At 39.9% G+C, this 14,475-nt stretch overlaps 1 protein-coding gene across 3 annotated transcripts in view; it reads left to right on the top strand.

Annotated features, from left to right (window-relative positions):
- The window catches only part of dync2i1 (dynein 2 intermediate chain 1), a 98,071-nt gene extending 85,805 nt beyond the window's left edge, over window positions 1-12,266 (top strand). For all 3 annotated transcript variants that reach the window (XM_060825608.1, XM_060825607.1, XM_060825606.1), the window contains 5 exons: window positions 1,615-1,672; window positions 3,154-3,253; window positions 6,927-7,058; window positions 8,037-8,260; window positions 11,928-12,266. In XM_060825608.1, coding sequence (XP_060681591.1) covers window positions 1,615-1,672; window positions 3,154-3,253; window positions 6,927-7,058; window positions 8,037-8,260; window positions 11,928-12,099 — 686 coding nt within the window. In that variant the 3' untranslated portion in view covers window positions 12,100-12,266. The remainder of the gene's footprint in view (window positions 1-1,614; window positions 1,673-3,153; window positions 3,254-6,926; window positions 7,059-8,036; window positions 8,261-11,927) is intronic.
- Window positions 12,267-14,475: the final 2,209 nt, after the last annotated feature.

Raw genomic sequence — 14,475 nt, 5'->3', positions numbered from 1 at the left:
TAAATGAATGGGGAAAGAAAGGTCCAAGTAATTCATTGGCTGCATTTAGGAGGGTGTGAAGGGTCAGGATAATGACAAGTTTGTTCTTTAGTGAAGTAGAACCAAATAGTCGATTGCTCAGTAAAAGGGAAAAAAATAAAAAATTGTATGAGTTGAGGAATGAAATTAATGATCCAAAACAGAAATTTCCAGAAGGAAATTTTTAAATACAAATTACAAAGAGAGAGTTGTCCTGACAGATTTTGGATTTTTATTAAGGCAAGCAAGTTTTTTTTTAGGCCAGCATTTATTTCCCATCTCTAGAGTCAACCACATTGCTGTGGGAAGAGAGCAAAATAACCTTTTGAAACTAGATGACACTTCATCAGAGTTTTGAAAAGTCATCTAGACACAAAACATTAGTTTGTTCTCTTTCCACAGAAATCTACCTGAGCTGCTGTGATTTCCAGCATTTTTTGTTTTCAGTACAGATTCCAGTAGCTGCAGTAATCTGCTCCTTCATTGCTGAGAGTCAAACCAAGGTAAGGATGACAGTTTCCTTTCCTAAAGGACATTAGTGACCAAGATGGGTTTTGTTTTGCCAATTTATAATGGCTTCATGGTCACCATTAGACTCCTCATTCCAGGACTAGTGGTGACTCTATGTCCATACTCCATGGAGTTTAGAAGGATGAATGGAGGGATTTAATTGGTCTGAATAGAGTAGACGTGACAAAGCTGTTTTCTTTAGGTGAGACTAGGACCCAAGGGTACTGCCTCAGAATAAAGTGGCGGCCCTTCAGAACTGAGATGAGGACGAATTTCTTCAGCCAGTTAATCTGTGGAAGTCACTGTTGCAGAGGTCTGTGGAAGCCATGTCATTGAGGGAAACCAAGGCAGAACTAGATAGGTTCTTGATTGGTAAGAGAATCAACGGTTTTGGGTAGAATGGGATGGATAAACTATCAGCAATGATCTAATGGCAGAGTTGATTCAGTGGGCTAAGTGGCCTAATTCTCCTCTTGTATTGTCTGGTCAAAGAGTCATACAGTCTGGGAAGAGACCCTTTGGTCCAACCAATCCGTGCTGAGCATCATTCCAAACTAAACTAATCTCACCTGTCTGCTCCCGGCCCATATCCCTCCAAAACTTTCCTTTTCATGTACTTCTTCCAATGTCTTTTAAACTTTGTAATTGTACCCTACCCACCACTTCCTCAGCAAGTTCATTCTGCATTTGAAGCACCCTCTGTCTGAAAAATCTTATGATTTATCCAAGGTATACAACCTGAAAATAAAGCTCACTTTTAAAGATGCCATTACTGTACATGGAGTGATTGGTCCTTGCTTCCTGATACGTCCAGGAGTGTAGTATGTACAGGGAAGGACAAATTTAGAAACCTAGATATACCTGAACTAACCATCTAGGCAGAGGAAGAGGTTTATTGTCTATATTTGATAGGTAACAGCAGTTGCTGTTAGTTTGATGAGGACATAGGATAAATGAGGGGGATAAAAAGCAACAGCCATGATCATGTGATATAAATTAATCCATACTCCTAATTCATCTTGATGAAATACTACCTTTGATCTGAATAAATCTAAATAAAAATCTTTGTATTTTCTCTTGATCCAGGCCTTATTCCTGGTGGGAAGATAAAGTTGATCCACAGCTCTTCTATTGAGGTGAACAGGTAGGCTCAGGTGGCCCAATTTTGTGACAATGCACACTGGTTATGCAGTTGATCTTACATTATTTGAGGTATGCACTTCAGGCCTGTTGATTCCTTAAGCACAGTTGGGCATGCCAATTATAAACTTGCATTCTTTTCATAAGCCTCTGTTGGAAAAAACTCATTTAAAATTAGCTTGGCAAGAATAATAATCAGCCAATATAGAGTATTTCATCTTGAAGGGAAGTGTTACATTTGGGTGATGTAAATTTATTTTGCCTGCTGCCTTTATTACCCTGGTGAAGCTAGACAGTGAGACTAATGGTGTCCTCCTGTGTTGTAAACCTCTAGATTTTATTGATTAAAGCTTCAGTAATTACAATTACGTCCCTTTTATAACTTCAAATTTAAAATTATTTTGACCAGCTGCCATGTTTATTTTAAGAACATGCAGCTTTTTGTTTTTCTATTCATTGTTAAGTGAATATTGTCTGGTATCTCCTCACTCACTCCTGAAAATTCAGTTTTTAACGAGAAATTTCCCCTTCCCTGAGTATAGACAGATTGAACATAATTATTTATTAATACCCTGTTTTATGGCCGTACCTTCCCAATAAAAATGTTTAAATGGAACAGCACTACATTTGGTTTATTGCATATATAATTGAACAATCCTGCATTGTTCTTGGCTTATTTTTCTTCACCTGCTTAACTTGAAAATTTACTCAACTATTAACTTATTGAATGCTCTTTACTTCTTGAAAGTTGGAGATCGTGAGGACTACAGATGCTGGAAAGTCAGAGTCAATAAAATGCGGTGCTGGAAAAAGCCCAGCAGATCAAACAGCATCGGAGGACCAGGAGAGTTGATCTTTTGGGCAGGGCCCTTCATCAGTACAGTTGAAGGATCTTGCCCGAAACGGTGACTTTCCTGCTCCTCTGATGCTTGACCTGCTGTGCATTTTCCAGCTCCACATTTTCATCAACTTTTTGAAAACCATTTGGTTTTCTCTCAGTTTACTTTTCAATACTTCTTCTAAAGTACATTGACCTCTGAGAGAGAGGAGGGGGACTGATGGTAAGGTTAACTTGCGGATCACTGTGTCTCAAAGCGAGGGGCAAAGTCAATTTTCAATGATGCAGGAATTGAAGCAGTCGGGTTGCATCGCAAGCCGGTCATACTGCCAGCTGAGTTAAGTGATAGAAGGTATTTTGCTTGTTTTGGTTTGAAAAAAAACGGAAAATGTATGAAAAGAATGAGCATTCCTGAATTAGTTTTGAACTTGTTTCTCTCATAATGGACTATTACGTGCATTTTCATTCTTCAACTCTGGACTTCATTCATGCTGATCATTTATTTAATTTCTTAAGATAACTTTTTGCTTATATATTTTTAATCTATCCTTTCACAAATGAGCAAGAATTTAAATGAAGTTGTTTCGATCATAGCCTACAGCTTCCAAGTGTTTATTGATACTATTTTTCTGTTGTGTTTTAATCAGCTTTCTCCCAAGAAATCTTATGCAGCAAGGACCTCCTCGGACTCTGAGTATCAGGTTTCTGCCTTCTGATCCTAATCATTTCTTTATTGGAACAGATACTGTGAGTAATTGTAAAAATAAGTGCAGTGCAATGTTTTGTAATACAAATTGAAACTTCTTCCTTTGCACTTGCTGTAGACACATCTTTTGCTCCTTTGCTTTTTTTATCTCGCCAATCACCAATTCACCCCAGCCAAAAAGGAAAAAAAATGGTTAAGACTAAAATTGGGCCCTTGAAGACAGAAACAAGGGAATATATTACGGGGAACAAAGAAAAGGCAGAAGAGTTGAATGGGTATTTCAGATCTGTGTTCATTGGGGAAGACACAAGCAATCTCCCTGAGGTAACAGTGGCTGAAGGACCTGAACTTAAGGGAATTTATATTTTCCAGGAATTGGTGTTGAAGAGACTATTAGGTCTGAAGGCTGATAAGTCCCCGGGGCCTGATGGTCTACATCCCAGGGTTCTGAAGGAGGTGGTTCTAGATATCGTGGATGCATTGGTGATTATTTTCCAGAGTTCGATAGATTCAGGATCAGTTCCTGCGGATTGGAGGGTGGCTAATGTTGTACCACTTTTTTTAAGAAAGGAGCGAGAGAGAAAGCAGGAAATTATAGACCTCAGTGGTGGGAAAGATGCTGGAGTCTATTATAAAGGATGAAATTACAACACATCTGGATAGCAGTAACAGGATAGGACAGAGTTGGCATGGATTTATGAAGGGGAAATCATGCTTGACTAATCTTCTGAAGTTTTTTGAGGATGTAACTCTGAAGATGAGCAAGGGAGATCCAGTGGATGTAGTGTACCTGGACTTTCAGAAAGCCTTTGATAAAGTCCCACATCGGAGGTTAGTGAGCAAAATTAGAGCACATGGTATCGGGGCAAAGTGCTGACTTGGATTGAAAATTGATTGGCTGACAGGAAACAAAGAGTAGTGATAAATGGCTCCCTTTCCGAATGGCAGGCGATGGGGTACCGCAGGGATCAGTGCTGGGACCGCAGCTTTTTACAATATATATTAATGATATAGGAGATGGTATTAATAGTAACATTAACAAATTTGCTGATGATACAAAGCTGGGTGGCAGTGCCAGTGGGGTACCGCAGGGATCAGTGCTGGGACTGCAGCTTTTTACAATATATATCAGTGATATAGGAGATGGTATTAATAGTAACTTTAACAAATTTGCTGATGATACAAAGCTGGGTGGCACGGTGAAATGTGAGGAGGATGTTAGGAGATTACAGGGTGATCTGGACAGGTTAGGTGAGTGGACAGATGCATGGCAGATGCAGTTTAATGTGGATAAATGTATGGTTATCCACTTTGGTGGCAAGAACAGGAAGGCAGATTACTACCTAAATGGAGTCAAGTTAGGTAAAGGGGCAGAACAAAGAGATCTCGGTGTTCTTGTACACCAGTAATGAAGGCAAGTATGCAGGTACAGCAGGTAGTGAAGAAAGCTAATAGCATGCTGGCCTTCATAACAAGAGGGATTGAGTATAGGAGCAAAGAGGTTCTTCTGCAGCTGTACAGGGCCCTGGTGAGACTGCACCTGGAATATTGTGTGCAGTTCTGGTCTCCAAATTTGAGCAACGATATTCTGGCTATTGAGGGAGTGCAGCGTAGGTTCACGAGGTCAATCCCTGGAATGGCGGGACTATCTTATGTTGAAAGATTGGAGCGACTTGTATACCCTTGAGTTTAGGAGACTGAGAGGGGACCTGATTGAGACGTATAAGATTATTAAAGGATTGGACACTCTGGAGGCAGGAAACATGTTTCCGCTGATGGGTGAGTCCCGAACCAGAGGACACCACTTAAAAATAAGGGGTAGGCCATTTAGGACAGAGATGAGGAGAAACTTCTTCACCCAGAGAGTGGTGGGTGTGTGGAATACTCTGCCCCAGAAGGCAGTGGAGGCCCAGTTTCTGGATTCATTTAAGAAAGAGTTGGATAGAGCTCTCAAGGATAGTGGAATCAAGGGTTATGGAGATAAGGCAGGAACAGATACTGAATGAATGATGATGCTGGCTCGAAGGGCAGAATAGCCTACTCCTGCACCTATTGTCTATTCAGTCCATCCTGTATTCCACTTTATTACAAATTTTCCTTTTGTCCATGTTCTTTTGCCCCACACTCTGACCCAGGCTGCTCAAAACCTATGTATAAACACACCAATTAGGAGCAACAGTAATCCACTCAGCCTCTGAAGCCTGCTTCTTCTTTCTGATGACTGCACGTTTCCACTGATCCCCAATAATCTTTCACCCATTTGCTTATGAAGAATCTATCCACCTCTACCTTTAAAAGTATTTAAAGATTCTGCTTCCACCGTCTTTTGAAGAAGAAAGTTCCTTCTATGATAAAGGAAATGTTCCTCATCTCAATCTTTAAAATGTATTATATTTATAACTTTTTCCTGTTCTAATCAAAGGTCTTTTACCTCAAATGGTTACTGTTTTTCTCTCTCCTCAAGTACTGCCAGACCGACTGGGTTTGCCAGCATTCTCTGTGTTTATTTCAGATTTCCAGCATCCTTATTTTGCTTTTGTTTTGCCTAATCTGCCTATTTTCCAGTGTCTGTTTTAATTCACCCTCTGGACTCCATTGTTTTACTTACTAAGGTCCAATATATTGACAATGAAAATAAGTTAAAAATAAGTTAGAACAGAACAAAGCATTAAATATGAAAGAAAAAAAATCAATTTATTATGTTTTGTTAGTGTGAACCAGGCTATATCGTTTAGTGTTTTGCTTTACGTTGTTGTGTTTCTGTTCGCCGAGCTGGGAATTTGTGTTGCAGACGTTTCGTCCCCTGTCTAGGTGACATCCTCAGTGCTTGGGAGCCTCCTGTGAAACGATTCTGTGATCTTTCCTCCGGCATTTGTAGAGGTTTGAATCTCCCGCTTCCGGTTGCCAGTTCCAGCTGTCCATTGCAGTGGTCGGTATTTTGGGTCCAGGTCGATGTGCTTATTGATTGAATCTGTGGATGAGTGCCATGCCTCTAAGAATTCCCTGGCTGTTCTCTGTTTGGCTTGTCCTGAAATAGTGGTATTGTCCCAGTCGAACTCATATTGCTTGTCATCTGCATGTGTGGCTACTAAGGATAGTGGTCGTGTCGTGTCGTCATCCACAGATTCAATCAATAAGCACATCGACCTAGACCCAATATACCGACCACTGCAACGGACAGCTGAAACTGACAACCGGAAGCGGCAGATTCAAACCACTACAAATGCCGAAGGAAAGATCACAGAAGTGCTTCACAGGAGGCTCTCAAGCACTGAGGGTGTCACCTAGACAGGGGATGAAACGTCTGCAACACAAATTCCCAGCTCGGCGAACAGAACCACAACAATGAGCACCCAAGCTACAAATTTTCTCCCAAAGATTTGCTTTACATTTTATTATTTAATTGACAAGCCACAGCCATAGCACTAGAAGATCCCCTATGAAGAGATTCTGCTCTTATCAATCTGATTTTTGTTTGATTCTTTTATTCTGTTCAATTTTGTCCATTTCCCTTAAATTTGATTCACTTGAACTCAGCTGCTTCTGCTGGTTCTCATATCTATAGCTGTGAGTTGGAGATTTTCTTAAACTTGTTTGATACCGTACTAAATAGAAACTGACATTCTATGGAAATGAAATGGAAAAGAAAATCGCACTTTGAGATCAGTATTAATAATAACATATTTGGTATAATTGTTTCTATTCCCTTAATAGGGTCTTGTGAGTCATGGTACACGTCATGGCTTGCAAGCAGCGCCAAAGCTGTACAGATTTCAAATAAACGGTTCCAGACCAGTTCAAGTCACGTGTATTGATTTCTGTCATTTTGGCAAAACACTATTCCTGGTAAGTATCTTAGCAGTATGGATTTGATTTACTCAAATGCTCATTTTCTCATTTCCGATGCCTTAATGGGGAATGAAGGATGATTGTTTTTCTTTCTCCCTGTTCTGCAGCATTATCATTTTTAGGATGTGTTATCCCATTCAGGTCATTAGCACACCTCTTTATACATGAATTTGACACACAAAGTATTACTAACCTTTTAACATTGAGTGTGTAACCATAGATTTTAATCCTGGTTTTGCTAAGTTTCAGTATTTGGTAGCGTTAATGGGGAAGGTGCTGCTGAGTAGGAATCGTGACCTAGTTCTAGTTATAACACAGCTTGTTGTAAGGCACCAGTCTCAGTTGGCTTCAGCCTCCTTAGGTTGTTGTCAAGAAGTCAGCACACTTCTCATTACTGCTTTATGTTTATTTGTTAGAAATAAGTAAGGTTGTTCCAATTCATGACCTCAGCCTGGATGGGCACTGTGACATGGACTGAACAGAAATCTTAACACAGATCCTCCCCTTTGAAATTATACTATTACTAACTTTAGCAAACAATAACATTGATGGACTCCTATTGCAATGTCAAATATAGATTTAATAGGCATTGAAGATAAATGTGATCCTTTTCATAATTACATTTTTATGATTTGTTATGTAATATTACAACCTATCTGGCATTTTAGATACATAACAAAGGTAGTTCTGTTTAATTCATTAGGTATAATGTAATCAGAACACTGCTTCTGCAATTGAAGAGACTGTACAAGTAGAGAACTCTTGAAGAATTAAAGTAAATTTATATCATAACATATTGTGGATTCATATAAGAAAGTGAGAGGGCCTGGATAAAGGGTCAGTCAGTCTTTCAACACAAGGATATCTGAGATCAATAAAAATATAACTGTTGGTATGTGACCTTATCACAAAGGTCAAAGATATTGTTTAAAAGTCAGAATGGTTGAAAATACTGTTTGTGATGTTGCCTTGCAGGTTGGGTGCTCAGATGGAACAATTAGACTGCACTCAGTGACAACCGAGCTCCCTGTTATTCAGTGGAATGAAAGCACTCAGGGTCGATCAATCCAGGCTGTATTATGGGCATTAACTCGACCCAGCATGTTTTTCGTTCTTGACGCGTCATCTCGTATTTACGTATGGGACTTACTGCAAAATGTTTCCCAACCTGTTGCAGAGGAGAGCCTTCAGTCTGATAGGTAAGTACAGTGATTTAATTAATACAGAAGCTATAGCTCCATGTCTGGTAACTGTACTTCAAAATTGTGTCATGTTATTCACAGTATTGTTTATTAAGAAGATAGAATATGCTGGATAGCTTATTTTTTAAACAGAATTGAAATGGTGGTTCAAATTCCTGCTATGTTTTGCATATGTCACTCTTCAACTCGCACTATCAACTGACTCCTGTCTGTGAAGGTGAGGGCATGGAGTAGGGTTAATATCTAGAACTCAGTGTTTCAGTTTGTTCTGAAAGATCACATAGATGAGGGGGAGAATTTTTCCTGTGGGATTCATGACCCCACCGTCAGCTTGAAATTAGGTCCAGGAGCCTGCACTATTAGGAAACAGTCAACCGACTGTGATTTTCCACAACTTGGTCAATTAATGGTCAGGGAGCAGGCGAACTGCCCAAGTAAGGACTGTGGCTAGATGCAAAGCAGGAAAACTAATCGATGTCTTGGAAGAAGCAGAAGGATGCCGTTTCAGGTTTCTAAGACGGAGGACATCTCCAACTTTCTTAATTTTATAGTTAGACTGTCTTCAGCAGTCAGACCATCATTTTAAATTAGATTAGATTCCTTACAGTGTGGAAACAGACCCTTTGGCCCAACAAGTCATGTGGGCGGCATGGTGGGACAGTGGTTAGCACTGCTGCCTCACAGCGCCTGTAGACCCGGGTTCAATTCCCGACTCAGGCGACTGACTGTGTGGAGTTTGCACGTTCTCCCCGTGTCTGCGTGGGTTTCCTCCGGGTGCTCCGGTTTCCTCCCACAGTCCAAAGATGTGCGGGTCAGGTGAATTGGCCAAGCTAAATTGCCCATAGTGTTAGGTAAGGGGTAAATGTAGGGGTATGGGTGGGTTGCGCTTCGGCGGGTCAGTGTGGACTTGTTGGGCCGAAGGGCCTGTTTCCACACTGTAAGTCTAATCTAATCTAAAAAGTCCACACCAACCCTCCAAAGAGTAACTCATCCAGATCCATTTCCCTCTGACTAATACACCTAATACTATGGGCAATTTAGCATGGCCAATTCACCTAACCTGCACATCTTTGGATTGTGAGAGGAAACTGGAGCACCCGGAGGAAACCCATACAGACACAGTGAGAATGTGCAAACTCCACACAGTCAGTCGCCCGAGGCTAGAATCTAATCTGGGTCCCTAGCGCTGTGAGGCAGCAGTGCCACCCCTTTGTTTTGGGGTTGGCTGTATGGTGTGAGCCTCTTCACAGCACAGCCAGGGAGGGCTTCCAGTCTACCCGGACCATTGTGTCCTTCTTCCAACTCACCCACCACCATCACCATCATCATCTGCCTCCAAGCAGCTACTGTGTTCCGAGATGCTTCCTGGGATGTGGCGTCCCTTACTGTGTCTTTAATAGCTCAGTCGGCTACCCGCACTTGACATCCCTACCCATTTGTGGTCTCCTCTCTAAAATTCAATCCAATGATAAGCTCATCAGAAAACGTGGAACAGGCTGACACCTTCCCTCTACGGTAATGATATGAGGGTAGAGAGGTTTAATTTTGTGGGATGCCAAAACTAAGGGCTATAAAATGACCAATAAATTCAAAGAGATTTTAGGAGGTCTCTTTTACCAAAGAATGGTTAAGATGTGGATCATGCTGTAACAAGGAGTAGTTGGGGAAACTAGTTTTGAAACATTGAAGTGAAAGGAATAAAACTGGTTCTATGACAACACTGACTTATGAACAGAAACTGGATTGTTTGGGACTATAATCAGTGGAGTTCAGAAGAATGTGGGGAGATCTCATACAAACCTATAAAATTCTAATAGGACTAAACAGGGTACACATGGAAAGGATATTCTCAATGACCATGGAGTCCACAACCAGGGTCACAATCTCCGGACAATGTGTAGGCCATTTAAGAATGAGATTGTGAGAGATTGTTTCATCCAGTCAGTAGTTGAATAAAGCAGTTGAGGACAGAACATTGAATGTTGTTCAAGAAGGAGTTGGATATAATTGTTAGGGCAAAAGGAATCCAAGGGTATGAGGAGAAAATAGGAATAGGGGACTGGTTTAGCTGGTCAGTCACAATCATATTGAATGACAGAGCTGGCTCAAAGGGCTGACTAACCTACCCTTGCTCCTATTTCCAATCTAATAGAGGGCTATGCTGATAAAGTTGAAAAGTGTGGTACTGGAAAAGTGCAGCAGGTCAGGCAGCATCCAAGGAGCAAGAGAATCAACGTTTTTGGCTTAAGTGCTGAATCAGGGATGTGGGCATGGGGGAAAGGGGTGAAAGATAAATAGGAAGAGTGGTAGGGCTGAGGGTAAGGTAGCTGGGAAGGCAATAGATAGGTGGAGGTGGAGGGTGATGGTGATAGGTCAGAGCAGAGGGTGGAGCAGATAGGTGGGAAGGAAGATGGTCAGGTATGACAGTTCAAGAGAGCGACGCTGAGTTGGATGGTTGGATCGGAGATGAGGTGGAGGGGAGGGGAGATAAGATAAAATCGACATTAATGTCGTGTGGTTAGAGGGTCCCAAGGCGGAAGATGAGGCATTCTTCCTCCAGGTTAGGATTTGACAGTGGAGGAGGCCTGGGACCTGCATACCCTGGGTGGAGTGGGAGTGGGAAATTGAAATGGTTGGCCTCAGGACGGTGGGTTTGTTAGATACGTGTGTCCCAGAGATGTTCCCTGAAACTTTCTGCGAGTTGGCATCCTGTCTCACAGATGCAGAGGAGACCACATCGAGAGCAACAGATCCAGTAAATGAGGTGTTTGAATATGCAGGAAAATATCTGCTGGCTATGGAAGGATTCTTTAGGGGAAGTGTGGGCACAAATTTTACACCACCTGCATCAGCAAGGGAAGGTGCGAAAGGTGGAGGGTGGGTTGGAAGTGGCGTGGATTTAAATGTTGACCATTTGGTCCTCTTTCTGCATTGTACATTCTATATAGTTATCCAGCAAACTGTGTAGGTCCCAAATATGCTTCCTGTTTCAAATTTATTATGCTTATTTTATTGATTACTGAAAGTGACTGACCATGTCCATTGTTAAGTGTACTATAATTGGAAATCTAACTGAGTGCGTATGTCTCCTCATTGCCTTGCAGTGGAATTATTTGCATAGAATTTTCCCTGCTGTGCTTTTGCCTATTTGCAAAAATTGTGCTTTTCTTCTGTAAATCCATGTCTTTTATACATTTTAGTTAGATTTTTCAAATTTCTCTTGTGTTAGTTCTGCTCATAATGTTTTTCAACAAATGTTACAGCAATTACATATTTATGTTTCTGAGTATGCATGTAATGGTGCCCTTTGTATGTACAGCTTTGATAAAGTCTCTGATATGCTAATACCCATAAGATTGGATTTTCTAATGATGGAGCTTTTCCTGCAATATATAAAAGTCTCCATTTCAGTAGTTAAATTTTACTCTAGTGGCAAATTGGCATTTTATAAAAAGTTAATAATTTTGTTTTATATTTCTGAATCTTACACAGAGATTTTCTTACTTGTACTCATTATGTAAATGAAAATGCATGGGCTACCCATTATATTCAATAGTTTATTGTCTGTGTTCTGGAATGTTTGATATGTTTGTACCCTTTTAGTTAAATATAAGGCTTGTTCACTAAATATTGTTCTATTTGTCACCCTCTCCCCACTTCATAGGATAACAGCTATAGCTATTCTTGGTGATCCAGAGAAACCAAGTGCATCTTCAGGCCTCATGTTGGCAAAGCAGTCTGGAGGAATTGAGATTCAGTATCTAATGAAGCAATGGTCAGAGCCTCATCTAAATGAATTGGAAACATTGCACTATATTCTGCAGAAAACTGCATAGAATTGTGTACAGACTCTGAACAGAACTCTGCGAGTTCATCAACTTGTCCATGATAATGAGTTTGTAAATGTCCTATTTTTTTCTACCGTCAGCTTTTTTGTAAAAGTTATTTATAAAATCTCATTATATATTAATTAGAGTACATCAGACATATAAAGTATTTACAAAGTCCCCTGATTTAAATGTCGTTTCTCCTTCATATATATAGACATGCAAATACAATATATTTTGTAGCTCATTAAATATACCAGACTGGGTTTGAGTATTCTTTTCTCTGTTGTAGGTTATCAGGAAGTTAACATTATTAATATGATTTCAAAACTTTAAGAATCCACATAACCAGTAAAATAGCTATTAATAATAGATTGCAACACCAGTGATAGAAAGTACAGTATTAATGATAGGTAATAACACTTGTTTTTATTATTCACGTGTAGTCCTATACATGTGATTTGATTACTGAATATAGAATTCAGCTCCCTGTTATATAACTCATGATATTCACCGTTTGGAGTTGACCAAGTCCACATACCAGTCAGGTAAATTGTGTATTTCTAACTCACATCTGCAGAGTTTTTTTTATAGTAAAGGCAGAATATTGAAATATAGAGGTAAAGTATTTTCTCAATTTTATTTTAAGTCTTAATTTTCTAAATTGCACATATAGTTATTGGCTTGTTAAGCTGATAAAAATCCTCATATTGTAACTCACTACAAAAATGCAAAATGTAAGATTTTTACAATGTTGTATTTATCCTGGAAGCTAAATTCAGGGGCTAAATAGGGGCTCAGTTGTTTTTAATATATATTTGAATACATACATTATATTACAGAAATTAAGAAAAACTTACATACAGATTACTGGTATAAATAATTTCTTAAACATGATATCTGAAGACAAATCCTGTATTAGCTAGTAGATCATCATATAGATCTAATATCCAGCCAGCACAGCAGTTCCATTGTAGGTGTGAATGTCAGGGTAAGTTCAGCAACAAGGCTATACAAATGTTTTAGTTCCCATGGTGGGCAATCCAGGGGGAACCATTTTGAACAAACTGGGAGATACTGAAAGAATTTTCAGAGTTTAAAATATTTTTCAGAAGATCCTACTACTTGGGAGGAAATTACACACAGGTATGGTTTATTCATAGATATTTTCATGCCGACACCAGGATTCCATCTGAAAGCTCACTGCAGGAGAATAGTACATGGTGCTCCAGGAGCCTAATTTTTGATTTCCCTACTGCATTTGGTTTCTTAATTTTTCAATGCTGTTGCCTCGTGACATTTGCTTTAGTACATTTCTCATGTTATCACTAGTGCCAGCACATGGAGATAGATGCAGTGAGTGCAGAAAAACACTCCCAACTAAAAAAAAATGTTCTGTGCGTGAGAGGAAATCGTGTAGTAAATTATATTTCAAACACACACTGTGACTCAGTTCAAACATACTTATTCTTACAATCTGCATCATTTAGGCAGAGACTATGGATCTAGAATTGTTCTTCAGTCATCAAATTTAAAAATAAATTAACAATATTTTGTTTAAAAAATAAACTTTACACAAAACATGAAAGTAGTTTTGAAAAATACTATTGTTTATTGTAAACATTTGTGAGGGACTCAAGCAACCCATAAGACCCTAAGACATGGGAGCAGAAATTAGGCCATTCATCCCATTGAGTCTGCTCCATCATTCAATCATGGCCAATTGGTTTTTCAATGCCATTTTCCCACTTTCTTGCTGTAACCTTTGATCCCCTTGGCAATCAAGAACTTATTTATCTCTGTTTTAAATATGCTCAATAACGTAGCATCCACAGCCTTCTGTGGCAATGAATTCCACAGATTCTTAATTCTCTGGCCAAACAAGTTTCTCCTGATCTTAAGGATCTTCCCTTTATTCTAAGGCTGTGCCTTCAGGTCCTCCATTCTCCTGCCAGTGGAACGGTCTTCCCAATGTCCACTTTGTCCAGGCCATTCAGTATTCTGTATGTTTCAGTTAGATCCTCCGTCATCCTTCTAAACTCCATCTCGTCCCAAAGTCCTCAAATGTTCCTCATATCTTAAGCCTTTCATTCCTGGGGTCATTCTCATGGGCCACTACATCCTTCCTGAGGTGTGGGGTCAAACATTGCTCTCAATATCTGTCCTACATCTTTCACTCCTCAATATAAAGCTATGTCCCTCGTGCTAGCCATCACCATCCTCGGAAAAAGGCTCTCATTGTCCACTCAATTTAACCCTCTGATTATTTTATATGTCTCAATTAAGTCACCTTTCAACCTTCTTCTCTCCAATGAAAACAGCCTCAAATCCCTCGGCCTTTCCTCATAAGACCTTCCCTCCATATTAGGGCAACATCCTAGTAAA

The sequence above is a fragment of the Hemiscyllium ocellatum genome, chromosome 5 (genome assembly GCF_020745735.1).
Source record: "Hemiscyllium ocellatum isolate sHemOce1 chromosome 5, sHemOce1.pat.X.cur, whole genome shotgun sequence".
NCBI classification, from domain to species: Eukaryota; Metazoa; Chordata; class Chondrichthyes; order Orectolobiformes; family Hemiscylliidae; genus Hemiscyllium; species Hemiscyllium ocellatum.
Note: the sequence above shows the minus strand (reverse complement) of the source record. Positions and strands in the feature narration are given on the sequence as shown.